The 22,819-nt window shown below is 33.5% G+C and overlaps 1 protein-coding gene across 1 annotated transcript in view; it reads left to right on the forward strand.

Moving 5' to 3' along the window:
- Positions 1-22,819, forward strand: part of Eys (eyes shut homolog) — a 1,705,088-nt gene that overhangs the window by 848,559 nt on the left and 833,710 nt on the right. The window contains 1 exon segment of the mRNA XM_047559194.1: positions 18,926-19,050. Coding sequence (XP_047415150.1) covers positions 18,926-19,050 — 125 coding nt within the window.

Here is a 22,819-nt window from a genome sequence, read left to right on the forward strand (position 1 = left end):
ATACTTATCATGATCCTGACTTGTAGAATTAAGGATTTTTCTGTCTTAATTTCTCTTATTCTCTTGGTTCTCACCCTCTCCTCTCCATCCCAGTTCTTTTACATCATAAAATGGCAAAACACTGTTTTAAGATTCAGTCAGCTCCAAGTTAGAAACAATATAACTCAATCCAATTAGAACATATATAGAACTTTTATAGCTCATAAAAGTGGGATGTTTCATTATGATACTAATTTCAAACATAGCTGGATATGAGGAATACTCTGTCCAGAAATTATTTTCCTATCTTTTTTATCATTTTCCTCTTTGTAACCCTTTATATATTGGCTTTTTTGAAAGGTAGAGTATACATATGGTGGGAAAAATTGCTGTTGATAACTTCGATTATCATCTCAGACTACAACCCAAAAGAAAAGTTAAATCAGTTAGAACCTCTAAAGCAATATGTGTGTATCTAATGAAGGGAATAAATATATATACGTGTGTGTGTGTGTGTGTGTGTGTGTGTGTGTGTGTGTGTACACATGTGAAATAGGGGTTTCTGGAAGTAACCAGTTTGTATCAATCATTTCCACCCCTGGAAAATAAGCAGTAGGATATCCCTGTTGACATTCCACACTTCCTCACTCCCAGTTCTACCCCCAACCCTCCACACTCTGTCCAGGAGTATATATGGTTTGATTTCCTCAGAGGAAAAGATGTTAAGCATCCAGATAGCTTTATCCTTTATGGGTAGGCTAAGCACACACACCAGTTTGTTTGAAATGATTCTAGTCTATGTCTGAGATTGAACTGGATTAATTAATAGTAGAGTCTCCTCTAAACCTCCAAAATATATAGTTTCAAGTATAAATTGTGAGTTTAAAAATAAGAGCATACATCTTCTCTCTGAATAAAAAATCAGTGCATTTGGATCAACTAAGATGAGATGAAATTTTTCTTTAATTATATCTCTTAGTGAAAGTTGCACATTTCTTCTTTCAATGTAAAGGGAATTTTAGATTGAAAATAATCAACAAGTAGGTTTTAGTGGTATATTAGGTGGACAAATGTTAACTCTCAGTCAAAGCAGGAATCCTGAGTACTTACAAAGTGAATGAGAGTTTTCCTCACAGGCAACATTTCATTTATTATTTCTCCAAAGAAGAAGAAAACTCCACTTGACTAGATCATGTTGACAAACAATATAAACACTAGGGTACAGCACAGAATGGGTGACAAAAATTTCATGCCCCATCACCACTCACGATTGAATATCCCAGGGGAATTAAAGAAAATATCAACTATAAACATAAAGAAGTGTAAAACTATGGAGAAATATAGAATTTATTATATAATGGCATTCAACCTCAGCTATCATATTTTAAATGATATCATATTTCTGTTTAGAAATACCTATAAACATAAAATTCTAACAAAATTAAAGTTAAATACAAAAATAATGAGTGATTTTCAAACAAAAATATCATTATTTAAGTTGCTTTTGACTTTAACAACAACAGTAAACTGAGGCACATTCAAACAATAGGGATTTATTTTTTTCCAAAATAAGAAATTCAAAAATTCAGCAGCTTGGTGATACCATTGAGAAGCTAGGGTCTGTCCATCTTGGTATCTTACTCATGTCTGCATTTTTGTTTCATGAGCACATAGTTGTTGGAACAGGTGCAAGTCTCAGATCTTCATACAATATTTTTTAAAAATATGAAAAGGAGAATGATAATGAAATCAACTGTTCTTCTCTCAAAGTGGACTCCACCCCTCAACACTATGCCTGTGTGTGTGTGTGTGTGTGTGTGTGTGTGTGTGTGTGTGTAAAGCACCTCCAATGCTACACTGGTGTATGAACCCAATTCATTTGTCTTTCTCTTAGGACCATACAATTCGTTCATATCAAGTAGCAAAACCATACAGATTTTAAACTTCTTTCTTGTGAAGATGTAACTTTGGAGTAATCTCTACCTGTTGAAGCAGAATTTAACTCCAATTTAGCATTTAATGTAGAAATCTCATATTGTTAACTAGAGAGAGGAGCTCAAAGTCCTAAGCTTCTGGAATAGGCCCAGTCACCTTTCTGAACTGAGTGACCCATAGACATTTATCTAAGATGAACCACCAAATTTGCTTAGGGATTACAAAGAGCAGGAAGAAAAAATAAGAATATGTTTTGTTTTCATTTTGAAGTTTAATAATAACCATTATTCATCCACTATATTTTTGCATGGATTATAATCTTCATGTTAAGAACCTCTGCTATGGTTTAGATCTTAAATGTCCTTCCAAAGGTCATTTGTTGAAGGCATGATCCCAAGATGGTGGTGCTGTTGGGAGATGGTGGAACCCTTAGAAATGGGGTCTCCTGGAAGTAAGTTAGGTCACTGGGACTTATCCTTAAGGTAATATTTAGACCCAGGCCTCTTCCTCTTTCTCTTGCTTGTCAGCCATGAGCTGTTCTGTCAAGATGTTCTGATGTGCCACAACTCGAAAGTAACAGGATCAAGTAAGTGTCCATAGACTGAAATGTCTGAAACTGTGAGCCAAGAAAAATTTCTCCCTTTATTGTGATTATCTCAGTTATTTTATCACATCAATGGGAAGCTGACTAGCACAGCCTCCCAAAAAATGCCTTTCCATTAAAAAAATGGTGAAAGGTTTTTAATTAATGGTATGTTCATTTTATAACTAAGCTTCTATTCTACTTTTCAGATCTGTGTAGTGACACATAGGGGAAGTATTTATATAATGCTAATAATTAAGCATAATGAAAAGTCATCAAACTGAATAAGAGATCTATATTTACATATAATTCTAGTACTTGACACTGGAAATGCCTATTAAGGCTCTAAAATGGTAATTTACATAATTTTCTAGGAACTTTTAAAAAGTTTTTTGACTTGTTTTTAAAAACCTGCCTTTATTTAAAAACTCACCATATCTTTGCTTTTCCTGCATATGACTGTATCCTAGAATTCTTCTTCTGGAGACAATAAAGTAAAATGAGGGTGTGGGGTGGCATAATCTAATACAACTGGTATCCTTATAAGAAGAGAATGTTAGGATAGACACACAGAAGGAAGAGCATGTGAAGACACAGGGAGAAAGGAGCCACCTGCAAGCCAAGAAGAGCGGCCTCAGATAAACTAACCTGCCAATGCCTTGACCCTGTGTATCCATCTTCTGGCATTTTCAGAAAATAACCAGTCTGTGGCTCTTCATTTTGGGAAGCACTAGAAAACTGATAGGAAAAGAGGAAAACCAAAAAAGTGATGACTGTAGCAACCAAGGAAAATATGACATTATTAAAGACAAAATAAGTGGCTTGCAAATGATGGTAATGTGACATTATGAAAGAATTTTGTAAGGTACTAGGAAACCCTGCACCAGGTTCCTTAGAAGTCCTACAGGAAAAGATGTACACTCAGGGATAATTCCTTGAAATTTGGTACACTTTATTATTTTAGATTGTTTCTAAACCTCCCATTTTAAAATGTGATTGATGGTGTCAGGAAGGATTATTTGGGCCTAGAGTAACAACAGTTTTAAAACACTATACTCCAAAACAACCTAGATAACCTGTTCTTTCTATAGTCTGCCAAAGAATGAATATAGGCAAATGTTAAAAATTAAAGGAACATGAAAATTGGAGATAATGTACCTTAGTTAAGTAGGAGCTGTTATGCTGTTATTTGTGTGTGTGTGTGTGTGTCCAGGTTCATGGTATTTTATGTATCTTAATAATTAAAATTTTGACATTGCTCATTTATTGATTTTAGTAAATACTTAATTTACTGATTTGTGTGTTAAATGTTAAGCACAGATGATATTATCATTATTTTAGAGATAATATTTAGAGACTGCAGTCTTAACTTTTTCAGGGAAATCACATGTAGCTATCTATATAATGAAAAATTATTACAAGAAGCAGCAAATTCTGTTAAGTGTTTATTCCTGCTCCTGGCTCAGAAAGACCTGTGAGTTTTCCAAGTAGGTATATATACAAAGTCCATAACATTTTGTCTATTCTTGACAACATTGTTTCAGAAATTAAAGAATTGATTTTTAAAACATTAAGCAGCATAATGCCTGCAGTGCCATTCTTGTTTTTGCAATTGACAGAATCTTGTGCTTCTTATGGTTAAGTGGCAGTCATTGCTGCCTTGAGGACTGTGATATTGACCTCTCAGGCTACATACCTGTGCATGGATTCTAACCAGCACATCCCAGCCTCACCTTGGCCCTCCTCAGCTGCTCCACATGTTTACTTTTTTTTTTTTTTTTTTTTTTTTGCGGTACTGGGGATCGAACTCAGGGCCTTGTGCTTGTGAGGCAAGCACTCTACCAGCTGAGCTATCTCCCCAGCCCCACATGTTTACTTTGAGGTGGTCACATTTCTTGCTAAGGCCCAGTGACCACTAAGGTGTTACAAGCTGTCTTTGCTGCTTCTGGTCAGAGTTCAGGCCCCTCTAAGCAGTAAGCTTGAACAATCAGTGTGTACATGAGGTGATTAGGATGGTGTGACCACCGCACACATGCCAGGAACTGTCTATTATTGTCTCTACTTAAGTCAAACTCAAATTCTTTCATCTGGATTCAACAGGGCCTATTCTTAAGTGTTTTGTTGATGATAATAAATTCAGTACTGAAGGTACTTCTCCAAAATCATACTTTTAGAAATTTAAAATTAAATAATTAAAATTATGAGTAGATGAAACTATTTTGTAGGAAATTTCTTCTAAAATCATTTTAATATAAAAGCAAATATATTCTTCCCTTACGTTTTGTAATATTGCATGGATTCTGTTAAAAGTTATTCAGTAAAAAGAGAGAAAATACTTTATAGTGTAGTTATTTCATAGCTATAATTACAGAGTTTGTGACCTGTTTCTAACTATCCTTTATAAGGAAAATATGACTTTACTCTGTAAATCAGCATTTATAACTGAGATTGAATATTTTTTCCTCTGCACATTATCTCCTAATAACAAACTATGTGATAAGAAAATTACAATCGGGAAACATTCAATTTTGTAAGAAAAGGTAGCCAGTTTCGTATGAAAAGCAACTCAGTATTTGAATACTGTAATTGAAGCTATAGATAATCTTGAGAGATTTAAATTATCTTTATATAAACAATTCAAAAGGGATATCTTTGAGTCCACTTTATGCATCAATTCATTAACTATGATCTGATTAAGACATATGAGTGGCCAGTCAGTTCTTTCATTCACTTCCATTATTTCAGGAAGAATTATAGAAGTCATACTTCTTTTATACTGGAGAGTTCCTCACCATTTTGGGTATATTAGAGACATGCTTAGTAAAAACTGAAAGACTTTCTGATTTGTTTTATTCTATGCTGAATATATATATATATATGTTATATATATGTACATACGATTTGAAATTTAGCTTAAAACTAAACTCCAAAAAATAGTAAAGAAGTATCTAGAAATGTGCACCTTATTTCTCTATTTCTTCTAACAAGATGAAATAAGCAATGTATTGATTCAGGGTTCCATTTTGTAGTCATATATCTAAAAATAGATACTAGAGAAGTATAACAATTTTCAAAATACCTATTATTAAGTATAAGAGATCTCTATTTCCCTGACTAACCACTATTTCATGGCAATTTTTCAAGTCCTGCTGTTACTATTGTGTAAAAATTAAAAATTATTGCTTTTAATATTAATCTCAGTGTAAACATGAATTGTAATCAAATACTTCACACTTGTTGAGGAACTGGGAATAAGTCCTTTCTAATATAAAATGCAATGTAAATTCAGAGGAAATAAAGGTAAGAGTAAAATAAAAGTTGCTTTCAAGTGTTTGTAAAATGAATTAAAATACTCATGGTTCATTTCTTTGATTGCCACCAAATGCATGGGAGATTTCACAAAAGATACTTAAGAAGGTTATAGTAACAAGATGACATAATGTTTGACACTTCGTAAATGTTAAAAAATGTTTGTGGTTTAATTTAATTAATTTCTGATAGTAGAGTGGTTGAAAATTAGAATAAGTGTTTCTCTATAAAGTTGTGTTCTTTGATATAGGAAGAGTAAGAGTAAAAAATCCAAATAACTCCATGGTGGATATCTTTAAGTAATTCAAAGACTAGAAAATGTGGACATTCTATGTGAACAAAACTTTTAAAGGCTTTCATCAGAAACATCTTCCATCAAAGAACCTAAATGGGGGAGGATTTGAACTGGCTCTTTTCATGAGGAACACTATTGTTTTTGACAAAATCTTATAAAGTTGTGCCTACAGTAAGAATTCTTTTTTGTTGTTGTTGCTGTAAATTTATATTCAGATCAGATAAAGAGCTCCAATTACCAGATAACTAGAATGTTATTGATCTTTCATTGTGTTTTGATGGTTTTCAAAAGAGTATAAATTACCTTGAAGAGCATGCAGCACATAGCTAGAAAAATTGAGCTACCATTTACTTTCTAATATTTGTGTGCTGACTAGAATGGAGTAATATAATGTAGACTTATAAACCTTTTTAGTAATTGAGACTTTTGCCTTGAGAAGATGGTTGTGATCATAGAAGACTAATATACAAAATGTAATAGAAGTTATAATAGATTGAGATAAATTGCATGGTCTAGTTGAGTCCTATTTGTATCTGATCTTATCAAAATAGCCCATAGAATACCAGTCTATTTTCTTATATATGAAATATTTTAATCTTAAAAGTGGAATTTAGAGAAATAAATCCCTCTAGAAAAAGATCTTACTATAATTTGGATTTACTAAATTCCATCCTTCAATTTTTCATATGTTATTCAATGTACAAATTACATTGGTCGTCATATGTGGCCCATGGAACAGACGCTCCTGATGTGTTCTCCCCATCTCAGTTTGTGTTGGACAGTTCCCAAATGCACTGACACTGTCCTACCTCAGAAGCCTGTATTTTCATGTCTCAGAGCTTTTGTGGAAACTAAGGAGTCTTGCTGAGTACACTTATAGACTTACAGACAGCCACTTACAGTTTAACTCAGAATCTGGGGAAGTTAATGCCCTGGAGAGATACCCCTTAAATAATAGGGAACAAGAGTCAAGGGACAATTGCTTTATTTCTCAATCATTCTGAGTAAAACTGCTAGTTTGCCTTCTCCACAGTTCTGCAGTAGGCCCTCAATTTGGATAAGTTATCAACTGCTGGGTAACAAATGATCCCCAAAATTCAGTGGCTTAATACAAGAAGATTTTATTCTTACTATTTTTATGGGTCAGGAATTTATAAGTGGCTTTTCTGGGTGGTTCTTTTTATGAGGTCAAAATTACCATGCCAACTGAATTACAGTCATATGGAACCTTGTAGTGGGAACGGAAGATCCTTTTCATAGCTAGCTTATGCAGCTGTTGACCAGAGGTTGCAGTTCTTTTCCAAACAGGTCTTCCCATGGTGTTACATGAGTGTCTTCATAATATGGCACTCATCTTGCTTAAGAGATCAGACAGAAAGAGGAAGCCAGATATCTCCCATATTGTTCATTAGAAATGAATCTTCAAGGGGCTGGGAAGATAGCTCAGTTGGTAGAGTGCTTGCGCTGCAAGCACAAGTCCCTGAGTTCGATCCCCAGCACCACAAAAAAAAAAAAAAAAAAAAAAAAAAAAAAAGAAACAAAAAAAGAAAAGAAATGAATCATCAAGCCTGGCAAGGTGGCACACACCTGTAATCCCAGCAGCCCAGGAGACTGAGGCATGAGGATCAAAAGTTCAAAGCCAGCCTCAGCAACTTAGTAAGGCCCTAAGCAATTAAAAAGAAAAAAATTAAGAAAAGGCTTGGAATGCTGCTCAGTGGTTAAGTGCTTTGTACCAATAAAAAAAGGAAAAAAAAAATCACCAAGTGCAGCCTACCTCAGTGAGAGAAGAAGTAGTCTTCACATTTAAAAAAAATATTTATTTTTAATTTGTTACAGACTGCATTTTGATTCATTGTACACAAATAGGGTACATCATTATTTCTATGGTTATACATGATGTAGATTCATAACCATTTGTGTAATCATACATGTACATAGGGTAATGATGTCTGTCTCATTCCACCATTTTTCATACCCCCCCTCATTTCCTTCTACATGATCTGAAGTTCCTCCATTCTTCTCTCACTCTCCACACCCCCACTCCCATTATATATCATTTTCCACTAAATCAGAGAAAACATTCGGTCTTTGGTTTTTTGGGATTGGCATATTTCACGTAGCATAATATTCTCTAATTCCATCCATTTATTTGCAAATGCCATAATATTATTCTTCTTTATGGCTGAATAACATTCCATTGTATATATATACCACAGTTTCTTCATCCATTCTTCTGTTGAAGGGCATCACCCATAATCTAGCTATTGTGAACTAAGCTGCTACAAACATTGCTGTGGCTGTGTTACTGTAGTATGCTGATTTTAAATCCTTTGGGTATAGGTCAAGGAGTGGCATAGCTGGGTCAAAAGGTGGGTCCATTCCAAGTTTTCTGAGGATTCTCCACACTGTTTTCCACAGTGGCTGTACCAATTTGCAACTCCACCAACAATGTAAGAGTATGCCTTTTCCTCCACATCCATGCCAACATCTATTATTGTTTGTGTTCTTGATAATAACCATTCTAATTGGAGTAAGATGAAATCTTAGAGTTGTTTTAATTTGCATTTCTCTAATTACTAGCAATGTTGAACACTTTTTCATATATTTATTAATTGCCTGTATGTCTTCTTCTGTAAAGTTCTGTCCAGTTTTTGGCCCATTTATTGATTGGGTTCTTTGTATTTTTGTTGTAAAGTTTTGTAAGTTCTTTATAAATTTTGAAGATAAGTGCTCTATCTGAAGTGCATGTGGAAAAGATTTTCTCCCATTCTGTAAGCTCTCTTTTCACATTATTGATTGTATCCTTTGCTGAGAAAAAACTTTTTAGTTTGAATCCATCCCATTTATTGATTCTTGCTTTGATTTCTTGTGCTATGGTAGTCTTGTTGAGGAAGTCTGATCCTGAGCCAACATGATGAAGAATCAGGCCTACATTGTCTTCTATTAGGTGCAGGGTCTCTGGTCTAATTCCTAAGTCCTTGATCCATTTTGAGTTGAGTTTTGTGCAGATGAGAGATAGAGGTTTAATTTCATTTTACTGCATATGGATTTCCTGTTTTCCCAGCGCCATTTGTTGAACAAGCTATCTTTTCTCCATTGCATGTTTTTGACTCATTTGTCTAGTATGAGATGACCATATTTATGTGGGTTTGTCTCTATGTCTTCTTTTCTGTACCATTGGTCTGCCTGTCTATTTTGGTGCCAAAACTATGCTATTTTTGTTACTATTGCTCTGTAGTATAGTTTAATGTCTGGTATTGTGATACCTCCTGCTTCACTTTTTCTACTCAGGATTATTTTGGCTATCCAAAAAACTCCACTAGAAAACTTCTAGAACTAATAAATGAATTCAGCAAAGTAGCAGGTATAAAACCAATACACGTAAATCTAATGCATTTCTATTCATAAGTGATGAATCCTCTGAAAGAGAAATTAGGAAAACCATTCACAATAGCCTCAAAAAAATATACTTGGAAATTAATCTAACAAAAGAGGTGAAAGACCTCTACAATGAACTACAGAACATTAAAGAAAGAAATTGAAGAAAACCTTAGAAGATGGAAAGATCTCCCATATTCTTGAATAGGCAGAATTAACATTGTCAAAATGGCCATTCTGCTAAAGGCGCTATACAGATTCAATGCAATTCCAATTAAAATCCCAATGACATTTCTCATAGAAATAGAGAAAGCAATCATGAATTTCATTTGGAAGAACAAGAGACCTCAAATAGCCAAAACAATTCACATTTTTTAAACGTACAAAAGATGCAAGAACTATACAGTTATCCTGAGTCCCAGTTCCTAAGGTGGCATATGGCTAAATAATGTACCCTTAATTGATTTTCCTTTCTTCCCTGTTTCATTCTTTTCACCTCTTCACTTCTGCTTATTTGGATTACCTCTCTAAATAAATAAATAAATAGAAATTTAAAAGTAAACTAAAATTTTTAAAAACCTGCATGAAGCATTCCAAACCAAAACAATGCACCACTGTGGAATTTAAATTCTTTCAGGATCAAAAGTTAAAGCAACATTAAAAAAAAAAAACTAGAATGAAATATCATCTTTAATAAGAATTTTGAGTTTTATTCATTTGTCACTACTGAGACAGTTGCAATGTCATTTCCTTTTTATCTGAATTATTTTACTTGTTCATATGTAGCTTTAACAGGTGTTAAAACAGTGTATTAGACAATACTCTGATTTGTAGTCCTAGGAAACTTAGATTTATACTATAATAATTGTCTTATGAGAATATTATTCTTCTAATCTGAATGCATAATTAATAGTAATGATAATGGAATTACTCAGGATTAAAGTAAAAATGTTAAAGTAGAAATAGTAGTCTTTAAGAAACATAATTGTGGGATTACTAATGAAAGTATTTATTTTACATATCAATTAGAATTATACCATATGCATTTTACTATAGGCTATAATAAAAATGAATTATATATTTGAAAAGACATAATATTTGGGTCCTATTCTATCATAATTTTTGTAACAAATCAATTAAATGGCTTTAAAATGTATTTTTATTAAAATTTGGAAGATATAATAAGCTCAATTGAATGGTGCATAAAATACTGAGATCTGTAATAATGGCCTTGATTATTTGTTCAGCATTTTATTGAACAACAATCAAGGCATCTTAGTTAGGTCAATAACTCTGTCTGTTTGCTGGCATATCTCCAATTTATCAACCTGGTGTTTGTTGTTTTCCCAAGAGAACTGGTATCTATAGAATCAATAAGAAAAACTAAAAGTGAATGTAATAAATCCATGACCATTCACGTGAAGTCTAAGTAAAAACCTATGGACTCCCTTGACCTCAATAAGTTCATTGTTTCAGTTTCAGTTAGATTCTGCAATGTATCATCAAGCACAAGAAGAGGTCAGGGCGTGGTAATAAGAGGCCTACAAAATGTTTTATTTTGCCTATGGATATTCTCCAGAATTGTAGATGTTTACATAAACAAAAAGCCAAAAATCTCAAAAAGTGTACATTTTTTTTACTAAGACACAGATAATATTTAAACAGAAGTTATATTTAGGTTATGTAGGTTCCTAGTAGGAAGCTATTCATTAAAGATTAATTATTCTTAGTTACCTATAAAGGAAGTATCTAATATTCAGATGGGTATATATCTTATTTTGTAATATTCTAATAAAATGAGTTATGCACATTATAATAATTATTTACCTGGAAAGGAGTTAAGTTGCAGAGAGTATCTCTGAGGATTTAAATATTGTATGACATGATGTATGTTATGTGTGTGTGTGTGTGTGTGTGAGTGTAACAGTGGTTAATCATACTAATTTGAGAATTATTGGCTTCAACAAAATTCCTAATAATGAGCAAATATCTAGTTTCTAAGCATTTATAGTTAATAATTTTAAAGCTGAAGTTTATAATGTGGTTTCCTCCTTAAAAATATTAAACTGTATTCTATTGAATTATATTATCAAAGCCAAGCAAATGACATTAGATATTACAAATGTACTGTTTAATCTAAGGTAAATATTTCAAAGGCAAAAAGAATTAGTGAGTGTAGGGACGTTAAGTACCATTTAAGTAAAGATGTTACTCAACTAAAATAAACAAAAAAAGTGTTCTGAATAGAATTGCTTATGTGACATAGAATTTCAATTTCTGAATGCTTATTATTCTTTCTCACCCAATTGTATAATGTCAGACACTATTTCTTTCATTTAGAATATTGCCTGAAAATTGTCTTTGTTACGTGCCTCATAATTTAACTTGATAAATGAGCCAAGTGGAAGTTTTGGTGTGGTGTAATCCTTGGAGCTCTCCAGAGAGAGCAGGGTGAATAGGAGTTATGAAGTTATGATTTACTTTTAAGGAAGAGGGTCGTATGAAGAAGGTAAGGGAAGAGAAACACCACAATTCTGGTTTAAATAAATGTGAAATTAAAGAGAATACCAAAAGAACAATGTCACCAGCAATAATAGCAAATAAGCAGGAAAAACTCAGGGAAGAGGTGGTGACTGAAATAGTCTTAAGAGAATGAATCCACGATGGTAAGTTATTAAAATAGTTACATACCCTACTAAACACTTAGTTTTGCAATGTATTCAGGACAAGTAGCAAAGCAGTATTTTCTAATTCAAAGAATCACTTTACAGTGGGTGCTGCCTCCTGTAGTAACATTTTAAATTAATTTTTTGGCATCAAAAACTTAAAAGGAAATATCATATTAGGTCCCTCAGAAACTTAATAAATGATTCTCATTGAAATAAATTGTTTTCAACGTTTCATTGTTAAAATTGTTATGCTTCAGAATAAATTTGAGTTTTCATCCCTTTTCCCCGTATTACAGAGTGATTCTTGTGTTAAAAACCCAGTGTAAATGGTATGGAGGTTTCCTAGAAAACTAAATAGAAAACTACCATATAATACAGTAATCCAACTACTGGGTATATATTGGAAAGAAATGAAATTGGTTTGTCAAGGAAATATCTGTCCTCCCACATTTCTTGCAGCACTATTTACAAGAGCCCCAGATATGTAATCAACTGAAGTGCCCACTGACAGATGAATGGATAAACAAAATACATACATACATACACAATGAAATATTATCCAGTCATAAAAATGAAAAGTTATTTGTGGCAACATGGATGAGCCTAAAGGATATTATATTAATTAAAATAAACCAGCAAAGAAAGATGAGTTTGTTCATGACCTCATTCATATATGGAATCTAAAAACATTGATCTCACAGAAGCTGAGAGTTGAATAGAGCTTACCAGAGACTGGGGATATTATTCTAATCTGTCAAATGTTCTATTAAAATTCTTATGAAGTCAATAACTATCCATGGGACTAATCTTCCAATAATATTCATGTAAATAGCTAAATTTTTCCATATGTTAAGTTATGATATAAATATTTTTGTGGATATAGGATTACAAACTGATACGCACTTCTGTTTGTATAAGGATTTTCAAAATATTTTCTCCATTCAAGCTAAGAATATAAACATCATACAAATTTACATGGACAAAGAGTAAAATTTAACATTAAAATATTAAAAAGTAAATCATAGACTCTGCAAATAAGAAGATGACTGTGTTTATGCCTGGATTGAGTAAGGGGAGTCCACACCAGGAAATCAAGACTGGTTTAATGCTCATAAAGTATTTAGTGTAATGTGTTATACTAGCTGATTATTAAGATAAAAATATTATTTTATCAATCATTAGCATATCATTTATCATTTAGTCAATATGACCATATCAGATCAATAGATGAATAAGAAAAATCATATAAGTGTGTTAATGAATGCAAAAAAGTGATTTGACAAATTCAATACCAACTAATGTTAAAAACTGTCAAAAAACCCTGAAATAAAAAGGAACCATCTTAATCCATTAAAGTTACATATAAAAATACAACTGGTAATGCTTCATTATTAAAACTCTTTCTCCATAAGATTAGAACAAGACAAGGATCTTCTCTCTCACCAACCTATTAAACATCTTAATAGAAGACCCACTTAATAAGATAAGAAAAAGAAATAAAAGGTACAGAGATTGAGCTATCATTATTCACACACATAAGAATTGTCTTTGAGAGTACCTCAGAAAATCTATTTGTTAAACCACTCCTGGAACTAATAAACTCATGTAGCAAACGTTTATGATTTGAAATCAATACATAAAAGTGAATAGCTTTCCAGCAAAGAACATTGGAATACTGACATGAAAAAAACCAAAGAAATAATTCCTTTTAAAATAGCAATCATCCAAAAGTTAAGCACTTAGGTATAAATATAACAAAATATGTGTAATAACTGCTTTTGGAAAATTACAAAACACTATTGGGAATGGATAAAAATAAATAAAAGATCATTAAAACCAGTTATGGTGACAAGTCTATAATCCCAGTCATTTGGGTGACTGAGGAAGCAGGATCTCAAGTTGGAAGACAGCCTCAGAAATTTAGATTCTGTCCTCAAAAAAAAAAAAACTGGGGATACAGCGATGCAACTCTCTGGTTAAGTACCTCTGAGTTCAATTCTCAGTACAGAAGAGAAAAGGATATTATATAAAAACTAAGAAAATCAAAATAATATATTGACCTCAGTAATAACATGTCAATATTAATATGTTATTATGTGATATTAATTTTTTAAATATGATACATAACATCATTTGATTAGTTGTGACAAATATATAATATTAATGTAAGATGATAGCAATAAGAGAAACTAAATATGGGATATATGGGAACTCTCATATTACCCTTGAAACTTTTCTGTAAATCTAAAATTATTCCAAAATAAAAAGTCCATTCAACAATTTTTAACAGTACTCACTCATAAACATCACTATAAATTATGTAGTCTTTTCCTTAGCAGTGGAAATTAAAAGCAGTAAGAACATTGATGATAGGTAAGAATATGGACCAATGGGCATTTAATATAATGCTGGCAAGTATCTAAATTGACGATACATTTAGAACAAATTATGACAATAAAAGTTAAGCAAAGAAATCCCACAAATTGTTAACAAAGTGAGTCCTGAATTTGCCTCAGAAAGGCAAATCTCATTAGTTCAATTTTACTTCAAAGAAGAGGAGGTTCATGCTTGCAGTGGCAATCCAGTGTTTAAGATTTCATCTCTGTGTCTACAATGTGTTCATAAATTCATACAGAATTAAAATTAGTCTTATGATTTATTGTCAGGAATGAGTCTTTTAAGTTCAAGGTGGGTCTAAGACAGTGGGTTCACTAATTGTTTGATTGTTAAATAGTTACCTAGCTTTGACTGGATAGGACCAGTTGCACTGGAACACAGTACTGAATTTTATATCACCCAAGCAAGTATCTCTGTGAGTATCCACCAAAGTAAAAAAAAATTGCTCAATATGATACCTGATGACTACAGTAAATGGAAAAAAAAATTTATACTTCCTGGTTTTAAAGTTTGCATTTGTAATTTGGTAGTCTTGTGTAATCTTATGACTTTCATAAAGTTATTTGTTGTGAATAAAATTTCAGTAAATTTTAGCTATAGTAAAAACTATGATCCAATAATATATAATAATCAAACCCCTATTTATTAATTTATCCTTTTCCACCAGCACTACTAAGACTGGTCTTATACTATATTTCAGCCATTCTATCCTATTTGCAGTTTCTGGGATGATTCACACTGTTCATATTCTAACTTTTCCATATTCTCTTTGCTGTGCTGGAATACCTCTCTCTAAATACAGATTATAGCATGTATCATATCACTGCAATTGCTATTTGTCCATTTTTCTAGCTAGCCTGGGTGTGCTTCTTGAAAGCATACCCAAAGCTTTACTTTTCTCTGTATCCCAAGCATTCATAACAGATCTGTCATGGTAAAGATACTCTGTAAAATGTGTGGCTATTGCTCATGAACACTGTATTTTAGTCAATGTTTGTGGATCCTCCATCAGGTCTTGAACTATGATTTGACAACTGGTATTTATGTGATTTATGTGAAATCATGCCTTAAAGATAGCATTAATGTTATTTTCTATGTTGATTTCTTAGGAAATCACCACAAACTTGGTAGCTTAAAACAGTAGAAACATATAGGCTCTATGAATGCTATTCCGACTGTGGAGAGACAACATCTCAATGAAGTTTTGATTTGCAGTCCCCGGTGGCTGAAGATGTAGAACTGAATGGAGACCACCCCCACTTATCAGGGGATTACAGGGACACTTAAGAAAGATAAAAAAATTAATATATTGAGAATTACCATATTGAGGTAACAGCTGTAGGCTTCAGGGAAAAACTTGAAGACTCTCAATCAATGGGTCAGGGAAAATTGCCAGTTAGCTTGATCCCAGATACACACTGCTTCAAGCCTGGGGATTCAGTCTGGGACAAAGAATGAAATATTCAACTCTTGAAATCTCTTTGGAAGGATCCTTTCTCTGTTATTTTATCTACCCCAATTGCAGTAAAACTTACAAAGATAGGTCCCTAGATTCATTACACCAGGCTCAAGTCCGCAGCCATGGACTAGGAATGCACTTCAGACTCCATTGCACCCCTCAAGCTGACCATCCAGAGGAAGGAAACACCAGAGGAGCTTGAGGATCAGAAGGACAACAGCCCTGCTATAGTCAATCTAGAAGATTAATAGCCTGCTCACGGACTACGCTTGAGGAAACTACAGCCTTGTTTCAGCCACTTGGGGGCTGGTTGATCAATGCACAGGGGAAGGTAACTTACGACCAGGACAAAAGGACTCTTTCATCCTCTAGGATAGTTCTTAAACTGTAAATACTGTACACATTGCCATCCATACTTCTAGCCATATGTGTGTGTGTGTGTGTGTGTGTATATATATATATTTATATATATATATATATGAATATATGTATATATGTATATATATTTCTCTGCTTGGGTTTTTGCTGCAGGTTTGATAACAGTAACTCCCACTGACTGGACTCTTGATTACAAAATTTCATTTATACTTTTTTACCTTGTTTGTATAGGTTTTCTAGGATTTGTTTGGTGTTATTAGTTTGATGTTGTTAACTTACACTATTTAACCTATATGTTGGTCCATTACTTAGTTTGGTTTCCTTTTTGGTCTTAAGGGGGCTTTACCCTACTCCTGTCCAAAGGGTAGAAAGCATGTGAACTATGTGTCAAGCCAATCTATTATAATTAAGGGGTGATTGTGTGTGTGTGTGTGTGTGTGTGTGTGTATATATATATATATATATATATATATATATATTTAGGACCTGCCCCACAGAGAGCTTTAAGCCAAGAGGATGAAAATAATCTTTGATTTAAATAACGATTATCAAAGTGGGGAATGAAGCAGACTAGGTACCCCCACCCTAAAGACCCTTGCCATAATTAAGCTTCTCCTCTTGTCAAATCAGCAGGATGTCTGCAGAAAGCATTGTGATTTGAAGCTTCCTCTTTCTTGTAAATGCCAGGTTTGCACACAAAAGGTGGATAGAGTAAAGTCTGCAAGCTTGTTGTAAAAATAAATTATCTCTGTTTTCTTGGTTAAAAAAAAAAAAAAAAAAAAAAAAACTTGTGAAACCTGTGTCTGGTCTAGAGAATGGAATGGAGAGTACTAGTCATGTGAACCTTCAAGTCTGCCCACTCTCCCGGAATAAAGTTCAAAGAATTTCCAAAATCTCTGTCCAGAGAATGATTCAGGCATGAGTCACACTCTGGACCGGCCAGCTGCAGTGAATAAACCTGATTCCTAAAAATTCCTTGTGTGTCCAGCTCTTCTGTCCTACTTCAGACATTTGTACCATTTTTTGTGTTTGTTTCTGGTACTGGGGATTCAACCTAGGATTGCTCTACCAATGAACTATATCCCTAACTTTATTTTTATTTTATTTTACTTTGGAGACAGGGTCTTGTTAAGTTGCTGAGGCTGACCTTGAACCTGCGTCCTTCTTCTCTCAGCTTCCTAAATAGTTGGGATCATAGGGCACCACCATGCCTGGCTGTACTTCTTTAGAGAAGTGTCTGCTCAGTTCATTTGCCTATTGATTTTTTTTCTTTTACTTTAAGTTTTGTTTTGTGTTCTTAGTTTTTTAAAAATATATTCTAGATATTGATGATCTTTCAGAAGAGTAGCTGGAAAAGATAACCCTTTCTATGAGCTTTCTCCTTACTCCCTTAGTTCCTTAGTTGTGCAATCTTCTTTTCATTGTTTTCCTTCTAGTATTTTCAAAGTTTTGGGTCTTATACTTTAGCACAATGAGAGAAAGCATGTTATCTTTGTCTTTCTGAGTCTGGCTTATTTATCTTAACATTATAATCTCCAGTTCCATTCATTTTCCTGCAAATGAATAATTTTTATTCTTCTTTATGACTGAATAATACTTCATTGCCTGTATTACCACACTTTTTCTATCCATTCGTCTGTTGATTGGTGCCTAAATTAATTCCATAACTTGGCTGTTGTGAACTATGCCATGATTAACATGGGTATTCAGGTATCTCTATACTATAATAATTTTAATTCCTTTGGATATATACCAGTTATGGTATTGCTAGATCAAATGTGGTATACTATTTTGAGTTTTTTGGGAAATCTCCATAATGACTTCCATAGTATAATTTACATCCCCCCAAATAATGTATAAGTTTTCCTCTTCACCTGAATCTTAGCCAGCATTCATTATAAAAATGACAAAACAAGGAAGAAAGGAATGAAGATACTGGAAGATGGAAAGACCTCTCATGCCCACAGATCAACAGAATTGATATTGTTAAAATGGTCATATTACTGAAAGCTTAGTAGAAAAAAACGAAGTTGGTTTGTTCACCATTGTGAAATCTAGAAGAACAGATTCAAAGTATAGGCAAGGCCATACTTCCTCTGAAGGTTCTAGGGGAGAATTCTTCCAGGGTCTATGTGGAGAATTCTCCCAGGTTCTATGTGTTCCTTGACTTGAGGCTGCACATAACCACTCTGCCTCCATCTGCACATGGCCTCCACCCGTGTTTCTCTGTGTCTCTTCTTCTAAGGACTCATAAGTGGATTTAAAGCCCATGGTGTTAATACAGAATGACCTCATCTCAAGATGCTTAATTACCTCTGCAAAGATACTTCTTCCAAATAAAGTCATTCTCAAAGTTACTGGGGTCATAGTACTAGGACCTGTTCTTTGTGGGGGGTGGTCACAATTCTATGCATTATATTATTCCAACACAGACCACCAGCTACATTTTGTTGGATCACTAAAACCATATTTGAATGAGGGAATTGCAGGAGATATTGCTCATATGCATAATGCTTCTATATATATGTTTCTCACTTCCTTAGATGCCTTCCTGGATTTTCTGGTCAATTTTGTGAAGTTAATATAAATGAATGTACTTCATCACCATGTCTGCATGAAGCAATCTGTGAAGATCATATCAATGGGTACATTTGCAAATGTCAACGAGGTAATTATTAAAAATACTAAACATGAAATAAATGAATATTTAATATATATATTAATATATAGTTGTATATATATGCAGAGTACATTTAACAATAGACTCCATCAATAGTTTTACTGACAACCAATCAGGTTCTAAGCAATTCCTGTGCTTAAAAAATGTGAAATAAATGTTCTGACACTAGAAAGCAATCACTTAGGCTGTCAGAAGGAATGGATTTTTCTAAATTTATATAAGCTTCAGGTTCCTGATCTTTATATCAAATATTTCCTGCACAGAGCAAGTCATTTATAAATGTTAGTGCTTATTGATATTGACAACATTATTTCCTTTAACAATTTTCATCACAGAAATGGACAAACTGAATAAACTGATTTTATGCAAGGAATAATTGCTGCTATGATCTGAATATATGCATTCCCCTAAAGATCATATGCTGAAACATAATCACTAATATGACACAATTCAGAGGTTGTGTTTGGGCAAGGTGATTACGTCACAAAAGTAGAGCCCTCAGGAATGGAATTAGTGATCTCATAAAAGAGATCTCAGAGAGCTAGCAGTCCCTCCCTGCTATGCCAGGACACAGGCAGAAGGCACAGCCTAAAAATCATGCAGCAGGCCTTCCCCAGCCATAGAATCAGCCAGCAACTTGATCTTGGGAACTGCCCAGTCCCTAAAACAGAGAAATCATTGTCTTTTGTTTATAAGTTATCTATAGTCTGTGGCATTTTGTTAAAGTATACCTGAATCAAAGAAATTGTTATATATAATTATTTTGTTGCCCATTTCTACTTTGATCATGTTCTCTTCAACAATATAATGACATAAAAATTTTTCATTTTTTCCCTTTTTCCTTTTGTTCTCTAAATGTTCATGTTTGTTGCTCTTTTCCTATTTCTTCTATCATTCATCTTCAACATTTGGGTACATCATCCCAAAAGGAATGTTGAATGCCTGAATTTCCCTTAGCAACAAGTATTATATGTGGTGTATATTCTTCGCATTTAAAAAATTACTATTTTCATATTCTGTAGAAAACTCAGACAACTTACAGATACCCCAGGAGTCTGGGTTTGTTGATATTGGGTCTACAGAGAGAAAAACATGCAGGTAGTCATGTGGGTATTAGTGCTTGTATGATTTATGAAGCTGTAGGAAATAGTAAATATGTGTCAATAAGTATCAACTGTATGAAGTTTCCAAGTTCAGCAATCACTGAGAGCCCAGCTCTGTTTTTTTCTTCCCACACTTATTACTAACTTATTATGGGTACTAGATTTTATCTGATTACATAGACAACTGGACATCACTGCACCTGCATTTTGAAGTTGCGCCCTACACATAAAACTGTAACTTTTGAAATAAAAAAAAGTAAAGATTGTGGTGGGGTGCAATTTTAAGAACAGACCAGTGAGAGGTCCAAATCTGAGAGTCTTTTATTAGCTGGCCAACTGACTGTCTTCACACAACTCCCAAAATGACTATTGGGAGAACAACCCAACCATAGGGTGGCAGGGGTTTTTATACCATAAGACAGTACATCAATCATAAGTATCTGTTGCTATGATTCAAAACTACAAACTAACATCATGAGATCTAAAATCATAAGCAAAAGGGGAAGTGGTTCAAAATGACCTTATTTAGGTAAAAGTTAAAGAATGGTTACTAACATGTAGACAATCAATGTTGACATGGTACATTGGTTAAGAAAAATAGGAAAACAGAAACTACTCCAACACCTGGAGATTAAACAATATGCTGTTATATGATGAATGGATAACAGAAGATATTAGGAAGGAAATTAAAAAATTCTTAGAGGTAAATAAGAACAAAGAAACATCATATCAAAATCTCTGGGACACTATGAAAGCAGTACTTAGAGGAAAATTTATTTCATAGAGCGCAATCAATAAAAGAAGTAAAACTTAACAAATAAACGACCTAACACGACAGCTCAAAGCCCTAGAAAAAGAAGAACAGACCAACACCAAAAGTAGTAGAAGACAGGATATAGTTAAACTCAGAGCTGAAATCAACAAAATTGAAACAAAAGAAACAATACAAAAAATTGACAAAATAAATAGTTGGTTCTTCGAAAAAATACACAAAACTGAAAAACCTTTAGCCACACTAACAAAGAGAAGACGAGAGAAAACCCAAAACACTAAAATTCAGAATGAACAAGAAAATATCACAACAGACACAATTGAAATACAAAACATAATTAGAAACTATTTTGAAAATCTATCCTCCAACAAAATAGAAAATTTCAAAGACATCAACAGGTTTCTAGAGACATATGAATTGCCTAAACTGAACGAGGAGGTCATACACAATTTAAATAGACCAATTTCAAGTAATGAAATAGAAGTCATCAAAAGCCTACCAACAAAGAAAAGTCCAGGATCAGATGGGTTCTCAGCCGAGTTCTACAAAACCTTTAAAGAAGAGCTCATTCCAATACTTCTCAAAGTACTCCATGAAATAGAAGAGGAGGGAACCGTCCCAAACTCATTCTACGAAGCCAATATTACCCTGATACCTAAACCAGACAGAGACACATCGAGGAAAGAAAATTTCAGACCAATATCCTTAATGAACATCGACACAAAAATTCTCAACAAAATTTTAGCAAATCGCATACAAAAACATTAAAAAGATAGTGCACCATGATCAAGTGGGTTTCATCCCAGGGATGCAAGGTTGGTTCAACATCAGGAAATCAATAAATGTCATTCACCATATCAATAGACTTAAAGTCAAGAATCACATGATTATTTCAATAGATGCAGAAAAAGCATTTGATAGAATACAGCACCCCTTCATGCTCAAAACACTAGCAAAAAATAGGGATAGTCGAAATATTCCTTAACATTGTAAAGGCCATCTACGCTAAGCCCATGGCTAATATCATTCTAAATGTTGAAAAACTGAAAGCATTCCCCCTAAAAACTGGAACAAGGCAGGGATGCCCTCTTTCACCACTTCTATTCAATATCGTCCTTGAAACTCTAGACAGAGCAATTAGAGAGACTAAAGAAATTAAAGGAATACGAATAGGAAAAGAAGAACTCAAACTATCCCTATTTGCTGATGATATGATTATATACTTAGAGGAACCAGGAAATTCCACCAGAAAACTTTTAGAACTCATAAGTGAATTCAGTAAGGTAGCAGGTTACAAGATCAATACTCATAAATCCAATGCATTTTTATACATAAGTGATGAATCTTCAGAAAGAGAAGTTAGGAAAACTACCCCATTCACAATAGCATCGAAAAAAATAAAATACTTGGGAATCAATCTCACAAAAGAGGTGAAAGACCTCTACAATGAGAACTACAACACTAAAGAAAGAAATTACAGAAAACCTTAGAAGATGGAAAGATCTCCCATGTTCTTGGATAGGAAGAACTAATATTGTCAAAATGGCCATACTACCAAAAGTGCTATCCAGATTCAATGCAATTCCAATTAAAATCCCAAGGATGTACCTTACAGAAATAGAGCAAGCAATTATGAAATTCATCTGGAAGAATAAGAAACCCAGAATAGCTAAAGCGATCCTTAGCAGAAAGAGTGAAGCAGGGGGTGTTGCAATACCAGATCTTCAACTCCACTACAAAGCAATAGTAACAAAAACGGCATGATATTAGTACCAAAATAGACAGGTAGATCAATGGTACAGAATAGAGGACATGGACACCAACCCAAATAAATACAATTTTCTCATACTAGAAAAAGGTTCCAAAAATATGCAATGGAGAA

Source organism: Sciurus carolinensis, chromosome 7, assembly GCF_902686445.1.
Source record: "Sciurus carolinensis chromosome 7, mSciCar1.2, whole genome shotgun sequence".
Taxonomy (NCBI): domain Eukaryota; kingdom Metazoa; phylum Chordata; class Mammalia; order Rodentia; family Sciuridae; genus Sciurus; species Sciurus carolinensis.